Here is an 18,337-nt window from a genome sequence, read left to right as displayed (position 1 = left end):
CTGATAATAAAACAAAAAATGTTGTGTATCACAAGGTACTTAAGTGAAGAGTAACCTATGTACTAAAATACAGAAATAATAATGAATGATTAATGTAGGTATTTAATTTTTTTGTATTTTGTTCCAATAAAAAAAAACTGCTTATTTATTGCCATTAAGGCGGAACAAAGTTCGCCGGGTCAGCTTGTTTTTAATAGAAAGAAGGTGTGGTGGAAACACAAACTGGACACCGTTTCTTTCTGGACATCGATCATATTTAAATAATTATCATATATACATACTAAGGTCAGTGACATATACACTATAACATTTTTACCATTGAAATAGCACGAACTACGAAATAAACCAATTCAAACATTGACGCTCCATAGATAGCCGATGCAAGAAACCTGTTCTTGACGAGAATTCTCATTCGAATACAGGATGTGTTCCTATATTCATTTGATTAGACTTAATGTTTTTCTTAATTAATAAATAAATAAAAAGCCTTTTTATTTCCTACAAATATACGCTTACTTATCTAATTAAAATTAATACCATCTACTATATATATCATATTTACTACTAGATTATATTTACTATTACATTATTTTTTGTATTATTTGCTAGCTTGGTTAGATTTTAGTATACTTAAATAATATAATTTGTAGGAACCCCATTATTGGGTGAAGGCCTCCTCCAAAGATGCCCATTTGTCTCTGTCTTACTTTGCTTTTGTTTGGCTATTTTTAATGTTGATCTAATTAATCGGTGGTCTGACGGATAGTTTAAATTCAGGGCTTCAAAGTTATTGAATAGTTTTGGTTGGTTGGATAATATATAGTCGATCTCATTTTTGTGTTGTCCATTTGGGGATCGCCACGTCCATCTCCGGCTACGGTTTTTCTTGAAGCATGTATTGATGATAGTTAAATTGTGTTCAAGTGCGTAGTCGACAAGTTCTGTCCTCTATCGTTTCTTTCACCGTCCCCATGTTGATGCAGTATTAAGTATTCACCTTCTTTAGGAGCCCCTACCTTCGCATTAAAGTCGCCCATTAGTATAATGTTCTTATGTGTTATTTCCATAGCTTTGTCGATAGTTTTATAAAACTCCTCTATTTCTTCTTCTTTTGCGGATTCTGTGGGTGCATATACCTGTATAATGGATATCTTAAATTCGTGAAATATTAAATTTAGCATTGCTACTCGTTCTGTTAGGCCGATGAAGCTTTCGATGTTGTTTTTAAGAGACTTCTTAATAATGAAGCCCACTCCAAATTTACCTGGTGTACTACCAATGTAGCAGAATATTAAGTTATCATATTCCTCTATTTTATTACCAAGTCGTCTGATCTCTGAGATACCGATTACGTCATAATTGATTTTTTTTTGTTGCTTCATTTAACTCCAAACAGCGTTCATGTGAAGATAGGGTCCTGACGTTGTAAGCTGCGATTTTTAATTTGGTTGTGTTTTTGTATTGTCTGATCACCGTCTGTGTGGCTTTTTTTTTTTGGAGGGTTTTGGTCGTACTCTCCCGCGGTGACCGGCCGTATTGGGAGATTTGAGGTTGGGAGAGATTGCTATTCAGTGTTGTGTTGTGATGTATTCGTTTGGCGTTGAGTTGTTTCTGCTTGAGTGAGGATTAGTTTGGGCTTTTGTATAAAATAGTTCTTCATGCTTCCTTTGTTTTTCTTAGGTTGTTGCTTTTTAGTTTGTTGAACATCTTGGCTGCCGGGGTGAAGTGTCTCCGGGGATTCAGAGAGATTTCTTTTGTTTGACTGTTTATACAACGGTTGTTTGTTGTTCAATATAATAATTTTGTCGTACTTTATAAAGGCAGTATTGCCTGCATCTTTTTCTTTTTGAACTTGGACTTGAAGTTCTCTACGCTTATTTAAAATTTCAATTGGGTAGTCTTCTTTTAGGTAATATGAAGTATTTTGGAGGTAATGTTTATTTTTTTGGATTTTTAATTTGAATCCCAATGTGTTGAATGTTATTACTATAGGTCTAACTTTTTTGCCTTTTTTCCCCAGTCTTCTAACAGCTTCTATATTGTGAGTTTCGCATGGAATTTTGATGTATGTATTTATTATGTTTATGACCATTTCTTCGAGTCCATCGTATGACTTTTCGCTCTCTTCTACGCCAAACAAGATTAGATTTTTGCGTCTAAACTGTCTTTCTAGGTTGTTTATTTTTTTTGTTTGTTCTTCTAGGTTTTTCTCCAAAAGCTCGTTTTTTAGTTCTAAGTGATTAAACTTCTCGTTGAGGCTGTTGATTATTGTACATTTAATATCTTCTTTCATATCTAGCATGTCTTGTTTTTGTTGCTTTATATCTTGCTGCATGATAACTAACATATTTTTTATTTCCTCCATCGCCTGTTATGATGCACTTAGTGCCCTCTATGAAAGATGTATATATATTTTTTATATTCTATTTGTGATATTCTTATATTAAAATTAAGTGTTCAATATTTATTGAAAAATAAATTTTTGAAAGTTATGGTTCTCTAGAGTGGATTGGAACTCGAACCCAATGAAAACGTCACCGGCACCGCAAGCGATTTGACTAAGTGTCTTTACTGCATATGCTTGAAAATATCGTACAAGTTACACGCGTCACAGACACTAAATGAGTCAGTGTTATACCAAGTCTTGACACTTGTGCCGTAATTTTTTGCAAAAATTAGTTCACTTCACATCACTACACTATTCCACTTTAATGTTGTTCATTGTGCACAATTCCTGCATTTTAGGTTATTATTATATTAGGCTTTTCAACATAAGTTATCTACAAAAGTCACTCGTTTGAAGCGTTGTGATTTTGGCGAATTATTTATGCTTTTACAATGTTTCTCGGCGGAATAACATTTACACTTTTTTATCTCGAAATATTACACCACTTTTTCTACTTTTGAAACGATATTATTTCTTGTTTGATTTTAAAAATACAAAGAATTGGGGACACGATACGAGTTGTTTCACGTCTACCCCCAACCTCCAACTCCGTTTTTCTTAATTACCTAAAATAAATATAAGCGACTATTTCTTAGCGTTGGTCTGATAACTTAAAGCTGTGCTTTGGGTGAAGTTTGTAATAATAATCTGTGGCAGTGTTGAAGTATATACCGGAAGATTTAGCTATAGTTAGACGGAAGATTTTAAAACAAAATTATATGATTTAATATTCTTTATTTATTATTTTATAATTTTCAAAAGTAAAGTTGCAGTAAACGTAGAATTACCTCTTACTTTGACGTTTTGAATTTGGTAAATAGTAGTTTATTATTATTATTACATCGATTTTATAAAGTCAGAATTATAAAAGTATCCCTCTAGAATTTATATTCATACTTTAAATGATGAAAGTATACGGTCAAACTGTATTTCGTATCTAAATATCTGCCGGTTCAAAGGGCAATCATACATTCTTAATGACTATGGAACTCACAGAAAAGGAAATTTATGAAGCCTACAAAAAAAATTGTTACGATAGAATGGTTATTCTAAACTAAAATTTTAAAAACTATGAAAATAATAGCAACATCGGGATTCAAATTAATATATAATTTTAATACAAAAAACTATTTACATATAGCATAAATAACATCCAAATAAAACTTACTTGAACAGCCCGGGCATATCAATTTCAGCCTTAAGTTGTTTAAGCTATCTCGGAATAAGCTTTCAAGGAGTATTATGAACATGCATAGCCCTTAATCACCTGTATCATGATTACGCTCACTTTCACACCATCAACATTCACACACACACTTAGGGTCCTTCAAGAAAAGAACGAATTATTAAAAGGCCGGCAATGCACTTCCAGCCCGCTGGCATTCAGATTCTATTTGCAGCGGTGTCACTTAGCATCAGGTGAGCCTCCTATCTATATATTTGCTCCCTGGTCTATAAAAAAACTAACAGCACAGCTGAATTAGATATTACGTATTTAATACGTTTTATTGTTCTTTTTCCTTTCGTATTCATTAACCGTTTAAGTTTTATATATTATGTATTTCATCTTTGGTTAAATGTGTATGTGTTTGTATAATAGTTTTAGAAGTATAATTTATGATAGCGTAGGAATATGAAAAAAAGTAAATTCAAAAGGTCGAACGTTATTTATCTATATATATAAAAGAAAGTCGTGTTAGTTACACCACTTATAACTCAAGAACGGAAGAACAGATTTGGGTGAAAATTGGAATGGAGGTAGCTTAGAGCCAGGAGACGGACATAGGATACTTTTTATCCCGTTCGACAGCGTTCCCGAAGGACTTGACATGAAACGTCAGTCACTATAAAACGTGGTATAACAAAAAAGAATAATAAAACGCAAATGATAGCTATGTAATTGACGTATAATGACAGCTATGTAATGACGTATATATGACAATTTGATATTTGTAAGAAATCAATATTCAAAATATTTCTATTAAATAAATAATTAAATGTAATGATAGTGCCATTGCCCATTCGTATAAACAGTGAAGAGAACTATAAAACTCGATATGGTCGTATGTATACAGTTCGTCCAAAGAATGATGAATGTTTCTATTTGTTGTTGTTGTCGAAAGACGCATTTAATCGAGTATTGGAACGGGAACGTGAATATGATCACCAGGAATTAGATTTAGTAGTTCAAACGAATGTAACCCTGTTGAATTACCAACAAAAGGAAGTTTATGATACTTTAATGAAGGCAAACGATGATGAAAATGGTGGTTTATATTTCCTAGATGCCCTTGGTGGAACTGGCAAGACATTCCTCATGTCATTAGTTTTAGCAACTGTTCGGGCGAGATCCAACATAGCGGTTGCAGTTGCTTCTTCTGAAATAGCAGCCACATTGTTAGAAGGATGCCGTACGGCTCATTCAGAATTAAAGTTACCGTTAAATCTTCAAACTATTGAAGAACCAACGTGTAATATTGCAAAACACTCAGCAATGGCCAAAGTTTTAGCGGCATCGAAAATCATCATCTGGGATGAATGCACAATGGCGCATAAACGTGCATTAGAAGCACTTAACAAAACATTAACAGATTTACGCAATGACTCGAGATGTTTTGGAGGAGCAATGATTTTACTGTCTGGCGATTTCTGCTAAATACTGCCAGTAATTCCAAGATCTACGACTGCCGACGAAATAAACGCTTGCCTCAAATCGACAATTCTATGGCGCTATGTGAAGAAACTGCAGCTGACAAGAAACATGAGAGTTACATTGCTTAATGATACATCTGCTGAAGATTTCTCGGAGCAATTGCTGACTATCGGTAATGGTGAGGAAGTTCTTATTCCGAGGATCCCGATGATCCCAACCGATATGCCGTTTGAATTTAAAAGACTTCAATTTCCGATACGTCTTGCATTTGCCATGACCATCAACAAATCACAAGGCCAATCCTTAAAAGTTTGTGGTTTAAATCTAGAACATTCATGTTTTTCCCATGGTCAATTATACGTGGCATGTTCACGGGTCGGAAGACCATCTGCGTTGTTTGTTAAGTGAAGAGTAACCTATGTACTAAAATACAGAAATAATAATGAATGATTAATGTAGGTATTTAATTTTTTTGTATTTTGTTCCATTAAAAAAGAACTGCTTATTTATTGCCATTAAGGCGGAACAAAGTTCGCCGGGTCAGCTTGTTAACAATAAAACGGGTTTTCGGAAGATAATTGTCATGCTTCCATCATTCGGGGCACTACCGCTGTATACTGTTAATATAGTTAAGACTAAATTGTTCTCAGTTGACTCCAGTATACGGTAACACATGCAACGCGAAATCTAAGCAAATAAATATCCGAGTTTAATATTGTGAAAATGAATGTAATAGTAGTATTAACATTGTTTGAAGGTTTGTTTATTTTATAAGAAGTGTAATAATGTGTGATCGGGATTCTGATTAATGATTTCTTTCCAGTAATATATGTCGTGACTGGCTCCAACGTATCAAATACAAGATTAAGACAAGTATGTGTTTTGTATTACATTTTAATATCTACTATACTATATCTTACAACACGCATAGAAAAATAATACACTCAATTTTCACTCACGAAAAAAAACCATATCTATATTATCTAAGTACCAAAGTGCTATGCTACTTATATCGTAAAATCTAAAAAACCTGATTTTATTTAACCGTAGACTGCTTTAGTTTGAATATAACTAAACATTACAAAGGTTCTTTGACTTTTGATTTTGAAGAAATCTGTGAAAAAATGCAACAAACACTTGCGAAAAATAAATAAAATAAAAATAAAAAAAAATTAAATAAAAAATTAAATTATATTAAGTCTGGGCCTCAGATATCTGCATCTGTTCCGTGATCTTCTAATTGGGCAAGTAGTGAAACACATCGTCGACTTCTTGGGTCTAAGGTAACCTAGTTTCATAACAATGTTCCTTCATCTTGTATAATGTTCAATAATATCTCATACCTATATATATGTCAAGTAAAATCCTCACAGTTTGATATATACGTTTCATAAACAAAAATATTTATTCAGATTACAAAGAAAGGAGTGGTCGCGTCCGAAAATCCGTGTAACTATACCGCACCACCTAAGCCTGACTTCTCAGCGCCTGGTCGAAGGATTAGTGAAGCAAGTAAGTTTCTGTGGCACTCCTCTTTGAATAGTATATGTCTGTAGATTTATTTTATTTATTTATGTTATCATGCCTTTTCAAATATGATACATTTTGAATATCTCCCACCTCGCACAAAATCCAGATTCAGAATAATAGGTTTAGTTAGTTTTTTTCTTTTTTGTACCGTTTAAAGAAGTGACAAACCTTACGTTATCCTCATGATATGACATCACTCATTATGTCTATAACATTTACAAGGGACTTTCCATGTCCATTTTATGAATCAGATGTCGCGTGCGTCGATAACATTAAGAAATCAAAACACCGCATTTTTTTCATCTATATAATTAATATTTAATTTATGGAGATTTTATATAAATTTAAATTTTAGAGTGTTATGAATACATGTGGGAGATGAAGAAACGAGAGGACGACTCAACCAGAATTACTAATTGTAAGTCAACCCCTTTAAAAACAAGAATATAAATCATTTTAAGTATTAGAGAAAAAGAATTATAAAGAGGCAGTTAGAATGATTTAGAATAAATGTTGTTCTAAATAATCAATATGTTATTGTAAGAAAGAAACAATTTTCCCCGTTGCTTGTATTTTCTAGTGATCCAGAGGTAAAATAGTTTAAAGAATAATATTTCTTTGGATATTTGAGGTAAAATTATTGGATATAATTAATAATTTAAAGGTTGGAAAAAGAAACACCCAGGCAGACATGCAATTGGTGGTCGACGCACATCACCAGGTGAATTTCCCCACATGGTACGATTTTTAGTTGCGTTCATTATTTTTTATTTGAGATACTTAATTGTGTATATAATAATTTGGTAACTTTTTTTACAATTTGATGATTTACGATACTATTAAGAAAATACTAACAATACCCCGAATTTGACTTAGTTATGGTCATAGCTTTATAATATATATTGATAACTAAGGAGCGTTGCAAATTTGATTTTAATATCTACTCGTTAACAAAATAATAAGATTTATGGAAAGGCAGTATATAGAATTACTATAAAAATATGCTAAGTCAGCTAAAAATTAAATTGATTTTTGGAAATAAAAACTTGAGAATATAAACTTTTTTGAAAAAAATCGATTCGATTTCAGTTAAATGAATAAAATTTAATTGTCTGACTAAGTCTGTATTCTTATAAGATCAGATTAACGTCTTATTAGTATGCAGATCAGTGAACATCAGTTTAATTTTTAGGGTGCTGTAGGATGGAAAGCTGCTGTTGGAACCTGGATATTTAAGTGCGGCAGTTCCTTAATCAGTTCGAAATTCCTGCTCACTGCTGCTCACTGCTCTAAAGTATCCCCACGTGACACCAGTGTGGCAAACCCTGAACCGGAGATCGTAAGACTAGGAGATAAGAATATTGCTGATGTTGTAAGTACCACGATATATATATATTCAATTTTAAGTTGAATTTTCAACACGAAATTTGATCCAACAGAATTAAAAATTACAACTATCCAAGATTGCTGAAGATCACACAGAGCGTTGTGTAAATAATATAAAAAAATCACAGATGTACCGTTAATTATTAAACATTGACTATAATTGTGTGGTACATTAAAATTGTAATACTCGCTTAAGCAAATACACTGTTATTATTCAGTTTTCAAAGGGCGTCTCCCCACAAGATGTGAAAATCAAAAGAATTGTTAAACATCCGAACTTCAGTGCGCCCAAGAAATACTTCGATATTGCGATTATTGAAGTAACGACTGAGGTTATATTCACAAAGCTAGTTCAACCAGCTTGTCTATGGACCAACTACGATACAAGCCAACTTGGAACAAAGGCAACACTTACAGGATGGGGTGTCGTAGAAACAAGTGAGTCAGTGACAGGAATTACTAAAACCTCATAAGAGGGGAACCATATTTGTTGTAAATAATAAGAAGATTCTTGCGTTCACTTTCTGTTTTCTAACTCCAGGTGGAAGAGAGATATCCCCAGAGTTGCAAGCAGCGGATGTCGACATTATCGATTCAGATAAATGTCAAAATTTACTCCGAATCTATTTTAACCGCCTCTGGTGCGGTGTAGACTTACATCAGCTTTGTGCTGGAAAATTAGCAGGAGGTGTTGACGCTTGTCAGGTATGGAACATAGACATCTGATAAATTACTTATATATATTATGTTATTATGTGATTTATGAGTGGTGATCCACTATTGACAATCAATGTAAAGTTCTATAAAGCTGGCCACTTGGCCACTTGGTTTGTATCTTTCTAATAAATGTAATTAAAAGCCCATCGTTAGATTATACTTGAAATTGTTTCATTCTTTAAAAGCGATTTATATACATATTATATACAATACAATTTTTATTTCAGGGGGACTCAGGTGGACCTTTGCAGGTAAAGATACCTGTACCGATAAAGTCACAGGGTTCAATTCACTACGTCATTGGAATCACATCCTTTGGTGTTGGCTGTGCTCAGAAAAATATTCCTGGGATATACACAAGGGTTTCCAGCTTTATTGACTGGATAGAAGATGTGGTCTGGAGAGGGTCATGATTTAAAAAAATATTTTAATTTTGAATTTTTAAATAAAAACTTTTTGAATTAATTATGCTTAAAAACTAGCCAGGAATTAGGCAGCGGTATCTTTATTTTCGTAACTTTTTTTTCTTTCTTTATCTGTCCCCACAGATTATTTTATTAAAATGAAATCCGTCCACAACGCAGTCACAATTTTATTCAAGTTGCATAGGTAAAAAAAAGTTAAGGTTTTAATAAAAATATTGAAGAACATACTTATATGTAGCTTGTTTAAGTGTTGTTGCATGGTTTCCATGCCTGCTAACGTATCGTGATAAATGTAACAGTTGTGTCAAGATTGCCAGGACATAACTGATGCTTAGCAATACCATGCCAGTTTCTACTCCAGGAGCTCTGTAAGAAGGAGTGACACTTTTTAATATATATTACTGCAGCAGCCTGAGGGCAGTCGAAGGGTTTCAGGCAAAAAGTCAAATTAAACTTTTATTTAATTTAAATGATTCAATTCTATTACTAAAATAATTAATATGCAGAAATACAAATCCAAAGCTTATAATTACGCTTTTTTATCTTGTATACTTTGAATTCTAACCATGGTCTGTGAGACCCTAATTGGTGGGGATGCTTCTAGCATCAAGTTCACGCGTTGATGGCTTCGTCAAGCAGGCGAGTTGTACTTGTAGACTGAACTTAGTATTACTCTCTAACTCCAATAACGCTATATCAAAATACTTCCGAGGGGCCTATACCGCCGCTAATTATATTTTTAATTACTACATAAATTGGGTTTCCGTATAAACTAAAAAAGCATTTGAATTTAGTTTAAAAATATTATTTCTAAAGTTAGTTTTAAAAAGTTTATATTATTCAGTTGTTTCGCTTTCAACTCAACTCAGTTATATGTTATAGATTAGTTTTAAGTGTGAAAATTCGTTTTAGTACTTGTTTTGTTTTATACGACGAGCAAATTACTATTTTATACCAATTTCCATGGTGACAAATTTGGCTTACTCGATGTTATAAAAACCGTTGAGTAAAAGTATGGTATGTTTCTTATATATAAAAAAAAAAAAAAAATATTTATTTATGTTTCTTAGGAATTTAGATATAATTTAGATTTGTAAGAAGCCAAAGGTGCGCCATACTGTGTAATTATAACTTTCATTTTAATCAAAGTAACTTTAAATAAAAAACTCTTATAGAACATGTTAAAAATGTTTTATAATAGAACTTGGTTTTTTAGCCCACCGACGAGATCCAATATAATTTAATAAAAACATTAAAAAACTGTGACAAAAGCAACAAAGAATTTTAATAACCAATTATAAGGATATTGATCTTTTCCACCTCAAAAAAAGAAGATGTGGGACTTGAAGAAGCGGGATGACTCTCATTTTGTTTAAGTAGTTATTTGAAATTTTAAGTATTATTTGTTGTTTCAAATGTAAGATTTCAGTTTTTTATTTTTTTTATTTATCTTTGTCTTTTATTGTACTTACTTGTTTTCTGTTTCATATATATTGTTTATCTATGTAATCTGTTTTGGCTTTCTGTATTGTCTTAGTGTTTCGTCTTATAGTATATAAGCGGTAAGATTACTTATAATTAAATAAATAAATAACATTACCACATTTTCGTATATTCTTATAGATACCTTTAATACAACCTTATTCCCTTGTTTTTCTACACCAAATCACACCACTTTCGGTGTATTAGCAGTAACGCTGTAATGATAATACAATGAAAACCAATGAGCAGCTGTTACACCAAATTTTACACTTGTTAATCGTCTTTGCTTCGTCGTAAGAGGCTGGTGCCTATAATAGGACTCTAGAACTCCTGTGGCAGCAGGTGGCCAGTCTAACATCGTGGATAGAAAAGTGTTCCTTGTGCCTGACATGTCGACGATTTATATGTCTTTAAAGCATTCTGTAATGAGATGAGAAAGAAATCCACCCATGGAGCCACGGGTGGGCCTTGCGACGGACCCCGTAATTATTATTTACATGATAGTTTATATCAATCACGGAATCACAAAAAGATTTTGCCTTTAGTTCAAGCGTCGTGGGTGATGCGTCAAATCACTTTCTATGTTAGTTAAGACCTTCATACAAGTGGGTAGCTTATTCCATGGAGCAATACTGGATTATTAATAAGGTAGAAATAGTACAAAAAACAATCCAAACAAAAACAAATTCGTTTCACTTATGCTTTGAACTGGCATAGTTCATTTGAAAAGTCTAATGATACAGTTGTATCTGATTATAAAATAATATAATAAATGCCGTTTCAGTTTCAGTTTTTAACCTTACTTTAATTATTTGACATAATATCAATTATAAAATACCATTTGCTTCTGATTTTACTGACGAGTGTGTGTCATCATTTTAATGGTGGGAAAAAATTCGCTACTAAAATGTGAAACTAGTATTCTCATTAATTACGTTTAATCTTATCCTTGTTGTAAATAATAACGTTCAGTAGTTGCCTAGTACATTACTAAGCTAATAAGATTTTGTTTAGCTTAGAAGAATTTTGTTTTGTAGAAATGTGAATTAGTATTTGAGATTTAAAAATATTTTTCCTTAAAAAAACCGGTCTGATGATAACAACACATTGTAATTAAAACAGCGATGCGTCCAAATTCGTTATGCCAGTATTTAATTATACAGAAATATTTTTTATAAAAATAATTTTTGGAGTTTTTTAATTTGCTGTTGCGGCTCATAATTTTATTTAAGGTTGAGAAAAAACCAAACTAATTATGTATATCTACTCTATGTCCTTGCCACAGCGATGGAATCAAACTTCTGTCACCCATCATTGCCACCATTATTAAGACCTAATGACTCACAGGTTGCAATAGACTATCTAAAGTAAGTAATTATTTTTTGGGAATATAATTTACAAATGACTGAAAACCTAAAGGTCTCATTTCACTCCTACCAATTCTAACATTTTAGAATTTATTGCTATGCGCTTTTAAATTACAATTGACCTTAAGCATTTTATTTATAAATTATCTGAGGTCAGAATGACTTTTATTATTTAATAAACAGGTTTTCCTAAGGTATTTATATGTTTCCATCGTTCGGGGCATCACCGCTGTAGACAATGTTTTTATACTCGTAGTTACAATACTAGTTTTAGTTGGCGCCAGTGTAAGATAGCAAAACTATTGCATAGCAACAACTTAGCAAATATATATAAGAGATAAAAAAATGTGAAAATGAAAGTTTTAATTATATTAACGTTATTTGAAGGTTTGTTTATCTAAAAGTAGTGTAATAATGTGAAATCAGTGTTGTGATTTATAATTTATTTTCAGTAATATACGTGACCGGTAGCAGTAATAAAATATTGTATACGAGTTTCGGACAAGTATGTGTATATTAATATTAAATATCCAATGTTCTATGTTATGTTAAGACCATAAATTATTATATCTCACGTATATTATATATATAAAAAACAAGTGCGATGGAAGCCGTATTTCAAAACCTACTTAACCGTATTTACTTTACCATAGGCTGTAGCCTATGTTAGAAAAATTAAATTAGAATAATGTAGATCAACATTACTTTTATAGTCCAGGAAAGTTGTGGAAAGACTAAAAATCCTTCCTAAATTTAAAAGGTTCAATAGACCATAACTCTCGAATAATTTTATAATATAAACCGTTACTTTTTGGAGTTCCTTAAAAATGTATAAATGTTTTATAGATAAAAATATACTTTCAGATAACAAGAATAGCACGAGCCGATGAATCGGAAAATCCGTGTAACGATACCACACCTCCTAAGCCTGACTTCTCAGCGCCTGGTCGAAGAATTAGCGAAGCAAGTAAGTTTCTATGGCACTCCTCTTTTTTTTAATTTAATTATTTTGTACTCCTACAGCTAACATAAATTATATATACTGAGAATATAGCCACAGATGGAATACATGATACATTATATAACAAAAAGATTTAAAGGGAACAAACAAACAAACAAACTTCGATTAAATATATGTCTGCACATTTATTAATTTATTTTTCCTTGCCTTTTCTAATAGAACAAGATGACTAGATACATCTCGAATATATTTCCCATTACTTCTTACATGTAATTCTTTTAAACTGACTTAAATTTAACTTATGGCTTATTTGTAAAAGCATGAAGATATTTTAGATTTATTTAGTAGTTTTGTACCGTTTAAAGAAATCAGCCTTACGTCATCCTCATGATATGATATCACTTCTATTGTCTATACTATTTACAAGGGACTTTCCATGCCATTTTATGAATCAGGCGTTGCGTATTTAGATAAAATTGAGGAAATACTCGTTTCCATAGAGGATTATAATTTATATAAGGAATTATTATTTAAATAATTTCAAATTTCAGAATGTTACGAATACATGTGGGAGATAAAGAAAAGACAGGACGACATAACGCGAACTACTAAATGTAAGTGTAATGAACTAAATCCCTTATTTAAAGAAATCTTTTTAACTAAAATAATTATCTGTTTCTTTCGTCACGACGTCAACATAATTCAACCGAAAGAGTCGAAAAGGTATTTAGATAAAAGAATGTAATAATAATAAATAATTAAGTTTTTAGAATGTTTATAGACCCTTTCATTTAAATTGCAATATAAAAAAAATCCAAAAGTGAAAAAAAAGAAATAATAAGCATTTTTCTAACTTTTTACTAAATTAATAAACATTAAACCATATTGTACTGAGATGGGAAGTCCACGATTTATATAACCTAAAACCTAAAGCCTATCTTAGCAAAACAGTTAAACCTTAGACCAGAACTCTTCTCTTTCTCTCTGCAGAGCATACATGTACGATGAAAATTGCCATTTTGATGTAAATAAAAATTTAACACGCCAACACGTATGAATATAGTTCAGGGAATAATATTTCCTTACATCTTTTTAGTAAAATTAAAACAATTAATAATTAATTTAAAGGTTTCGAGTGGATAAGAACGCATCAACATGGTAGACCTACCGTTCATTATGCTGTTGGTGGTCGACCCACAACGCCAGGTGAATTTCCCCATATGGTATGTTATTTTTACTCGCATTATTTAGTTTGAATATATTAGTATTAATGAGATATAAGGTTTAGCTGTCACCACAGATAACATGACAGACAATATGATTTTATTAACTGTCTGCCGGTGCCGGTATACCTACCACATTTTCTGGCTCTTTGACAATAACCATAATTATTACAGGTTAAAAATTAATATCTTTATAACTTACAAGAGGTGCAAATTTATTTTTTGAAATTAGTATAATACAAAAAATGCAATATTATTTAACTTCGAGTCAGTTAAAATAAAATTTATTATGGGAAATTATGAATATAATCTGAAAATATGACACACATGGAAAATACATGAATTGAATTACAGAGAACAAAAGACAGGATATCTCAAATTGGTTACTATACGTTTATGAAAATATAGCTAGTTTGAGAAACTATTAATGAGCGACAGTCTTACTATTAATTGTGCAACAGGTGATGGTCATCTCGAAACGACACTTTAAAACATAGCCGGTTGGAAAATCCTTGACACAAGTGCGGCAATACATGTAGTTGGGAATTTACGTTAAAAACGAATGAAATCCTGATAAGGAAATTAGTTCTTGAATTAAAATTTCGTGAGACCCTTTGCACAAAATGAAGAATGTAATGTGCTGTGACTTGAACATTAGACTCCGCGTCCGAGTTCTCCTTTATTAAATACAATAGTACAGCTGTGATAGTCAATAAAAGTAGATATCCGCCAGTGCTTAGAAACATTTCAGATGTGGTGTTATCGTCGTATGAAGCATACGACGATAACACCACCATGAAATGTTTTGGGTAGATCCAGAAGGTTCTTGAGCTAGTCGGAATTACGAAAAAACTTATGCAAGACATCAAACAACAGAAAATTATTGTTGTGTCATCATGATCACCTCCTTCAATAAAAATTATGAGTAAAATCTAAGCGAATCTAATCTAAAAAGAAGGAAAATATCATAGCTTCATGGTAATGTTTATCATGAGAACGGTAAGGAGTGGATGGGTATGCAACTGCGGAGCCCTCTAGCATCGAGAGCGTCCATGGGCCGCCGCCCATCACTAAACATCAGGTGACCCTCCTGCCCGTTTGCCCCCTGTTCTATAAAAAAAACAATAACATCAGGTTAATACTGATTTTTTAAGGGTGCTGTAGGATGGAAAGCTGCGGTCGGAACCTGGATATTTAAATGCGGCAGTTCCTTAATCAGTTCGAAATTCCTGCTCACTGCTGCTCACTGCTCTAAAGTATCTCCACGTGACACCAGTGTTGCGAACCCTGAACCGGAAATCGTAAGACTAGGTGATAAGAATATTGCTGATGTTGTAAGTAACACGATATAAATATATTCAATTTTAGTTGAATATTTTAACACGAAATTTGATCCGACAGAATTAAAAATTACAACTATCCAAGATTGCTGAAGATGACATAGAACGTTTTGTAAATAATAAAAAAATCACGGATGTACTGTTTAATATTAAACATTGACTATAATTGTGTAGTATTTTTAAATTGTACTAAGTACACGCCAATGTAAATTCAATGTTATTATTCAGTTTTCAAATGGCGTCTACCCACAAGATGTGAAAATCAAAAGAATTGTAACACACCCGAACTTCAGTCCGCCCAAGAAATACTTTGATATTGCAATTATTGAGGTAACGACTGAGGTTATATTCACAAAGCTAGTTCAACCAGCTTGTCTATGGACCAACTACGATACAAGCCAACTTGGAACAAAGGCGACACTTACAGGATGGGGTGTCATAGAATCAGGTAAGTAAAAGACATCTTACAGGAATTACTAACTGTATGAAATTATTTAAAATGTTTTAAGTAGATAATTTAAATCAATTAAAAGGACATTCAGACCATGATAGATGAATCACAATTGTTGTGAATAAGGAGATTCTTCTGTTTATATTCTGTTTTTAATTCCAGGTGGAAGAAAGACATCCCCAGAGTTACAAGCAGCGGATGTTGACATTATTGATTCAGATGAATGTCAAAGTTTACTTCGACTCTATTTTAATCGCCTCTGGAGGGGGGTAGACTTGCATCAGCTTTGTGCTGGAAAATTAGCAGGAGGTGTTGACGCATGTCAGGTATGGAGTGAGTCTCTTTTTGCAACGTCTGATAAATTAAGTGTGCTATGAACCTGTGTTTTATGAAGTGGTGATTAGTCATAAGGCACTTTAAAAAGGAACCAACGCGACGGTTTGATTCGCTTGAAAGTAGATGGTGCCCGAGACTTTGTCTTTGCCTGGAATTAGTATCTCGAATAGCTTATCTTAGCGTTACGTAGAAAAGAACTAACCTTATGACATTAAAATTATCACATAAATAATTTTTGAGTCGCAATGCAAAGCCTGACAATATTAAGTTGTTACAGTCGCACTATTACTACTATAGTAACGTAACACTATTGTCAACATTAGAAATACAGTAACTAAGCACTGCAGAGCCCTAGTCATAGGCCTATTGGGAGCTACTACTGTATGCTCCTATGAACTGTCTGCTCTCACGCGTCTGCCGGTGTACGGGTCGCGCAATCAGCGATTTCTTCCCAAACCTAACCAACGATGCGTCGGACGCCGGTCGCTTTTTTGTAGTAAGATAAACACTTGGATCATACATTTCATATGTGTAACCAGCGGTTTGGCAGCGCACGCCAGTATAATTTTAATATTAAATTTTTTTGGACATTTCATACGATATATTTAAACCATTGTAGCCTGTGTTATTCTGATGTATAAGCTGTATTATTGTAAAGCTTCATTAAAAACTATTCAGTCGTTTTTACGCGGAGAAGTAACAAACATCCGTCCAAACTTACAAACTTATAGTTGAAATTGCTTTATTCTTGAATACGCACATTTACAATTCTCTGTTAAAATTAGTTAAGAGTGATTTACAAAAAATATATATATTTATTTTATTTCAGGGGGACTCAGGTGGACCTCTGCAGGTAAAGATACCTTTACCAGTAACGTCACAAGGATCAATGCATTACATCATTGGAATTACATCCTTTGGTGCTGGCTGTGCACAGAAAAACATTCCTGGAATATACACAAGGGTCGCCAGCTTCATTGACTGGATAGAAGATGTGGTCTGGAGAGGGTTATGATTAAAACTACATTTATATAATAAAAACGTTTTGAATCAGTTATATTTGTTAGTTAGTTAAATTATTTTTTCTTTCCTTCTCTTTCTCTTGTAACCCGACTACCACTAATAAAATCACAATCTCCCTCTTAAAAAGTGATGGTATCTCTTTAGCTACCGTGGTTTCCGTAACATTACTGTTCTATACGTTATTTTCTATACATATTATGTATTTCAAACATTTGTATAAATTCCGGGTACGATAAACTAGTACAAGAGTACAAATTTCAGTTTATTTGTTGTAACGACCTACCTAACCCTCAAATATTTCGTAATATTTGCACTGTTTTGAATGATCAATGTGAATTTGTATCCAACATTTAAAAACAATTTTCCTTAAAGAAACCGGTCCATTGTGAGTAACAACTTGTACAGTACAGTATTGCGTCAAATATGTATTATTAGTATTAACCAACTACGACATTATTTAGCCAATAGGAGACAAAATGAAGAAGAAAAAACACATAACGATGGTTTCTTTAGACATAGAGGAGACCTTTGTCAGTGCCTGGTGGCCGATACTTTGGCACCAACTTTTGGAAAAAAGTGATCATGGTATTTGTCGCAGATCGGCACTTGAAATGAAACGGCATGCAATTGCTGCTCTTGCCTATGTTATAGTCTGAGGTACCAAAACTAGACTCAAATTCTTCCAAAAAAACTTGCTTTGTTTCTGAATAGTCAATTTTTCATATCCAATATATACTGGAAAGCAAAAAAAATCGTCTGTGAAGTCGGTTAACTGACGACAGAGATTAGTATAGTATAGTATTAGTACAGAGAGAAAGTGCTCAGGCGCTAGAGGATGTTGATGAAAATACAGATGGCCAAAAAGTCGTGGATCAAACGCCACTAGGGGTAAGATCTGCGAATTCAAGTTTTGAATTCGCAGAATCTCATTACATATTCCTGAAACATTATTTTTTAGTTAATATAATGAATATCTTGTAAAGGTAGTTGATGATGT

General features: G+C 32.7%; 2 protein-coding genes across 2 annotated transcripts; both read left to right on the top strand.

Moving 5' to 3' along the window:
• The first annotated feature begins 5,712 nt into the window (after positions 1–5,712).
• On the top strand, positions 5,713–10,191 carry LOC111003544 (serine protease snake). Its single transcript, XM_022274124.2, has 9 exons — positions 5,713–5,856; positions 5,923–5,972; positions 6,512–6,611; positions 6,985–7,047; positions 7,294–7,367; positions 7,822–8,001; positions 8,234–8,453; positions 8,557–8,720; positions 8,960–10,191. The coding sequence occupies exons 1-9, from the start codon at positions 5,823–5,825 to the stop codon at positions 9,143–9,145; spliced, it is 1,071 nt and encodes a 356-aa protein (XP_022129816.2). The 5' UTR covers positions 5,713–5,822; the 3' UTR covers positions 9,146–10,191.
• A 2,069-nt stretch (positions 10,192–12,260) lies between these two features.
• Positions 12,261–18,121, top strand: LOC111003599 (serine protease snake-like). The gene is made up of 9 exons (XM_022274204.2): positions 12,261–12,393; positions 12,459–12,511; positions 12,871–12,973; positions 13,519–13,581; positions 14,096–14,190; positions 15,345–15,524; positions 15,759–15,978; positions 16,144–16,307; positions 17,147–18,121. The coding sequence occupies exons 1-9, from the start codon at positions 12,360–12,362 to the stop codon at positions 17,330–17,332; spliced, it is 1,098 nt and encodes a 365-aa protein (XP_022129896.2). The 5' UTR covers positions 12,261–12,359; the 3' UTR covers positions 17,333–18,121.
• Positions 18,122–18,337: the final 216 nt, after the last annotated feature.

This window comes from Pieris rapae, chromosome 5 (assembly GCF_905147795.1).
Source record: "Pieris rapae chromosome 5, ilPieRapa1.1, whole genome shotgun sequence".
Classification (NCBI taxonomy): domain Eukaryota; kingdom Metazoa; phylum Arthropoda; class Insecta; order Lepidoptera; family Pieridae; genus Pieris; species Pieris rapae.
This window is presented reverse-complemented; position numbering and strand designations above follow the sequence as displayed.

Bases quoted from the DNA above. Each gene is read 5' to 3' on its own strand.
- LOC111003544 (XM_022274124.2), top strand. From the start codon at position 5,823: ATGAATGTAATAGTAGTATTAACATTGTTTGAAG. The intron at 5,857-5,922 runs GTTTGTTTATTT...ATTTCTTTCCAG, and splicing joins AGTATTAACATTGTTTGAAG to TAATATATGTCGTGACTGGC. The intron at 8,454-8,556 runs GTGAGTCAGTGA...TTCTAACTCCAG, and splicing joins ATGGGGTGTCGTAGAAACAA to GTGGAAGAGAGATATCCCCA.
- LOC111003599 (XM_022274204.2), top strand. From the start codon at position 12,360: ATGAAAGTTTTAATTATATTAACGTTATTTGAAG. The intron at 14,191-15,344 runs GTATGTTATTTT...TGATTTTTTAAG, and splicing joins CAGGTGAATTTCCCCATATG to GGTGCTGTAGGATGGAAAGC. The intron at 15,525-15,758 runs GTAAGTAACACG...GTTATTATTCAG, and splicing joins ATAAGAATATTGCTGATGTT to TTTTCAAATGGCGTCTACCC.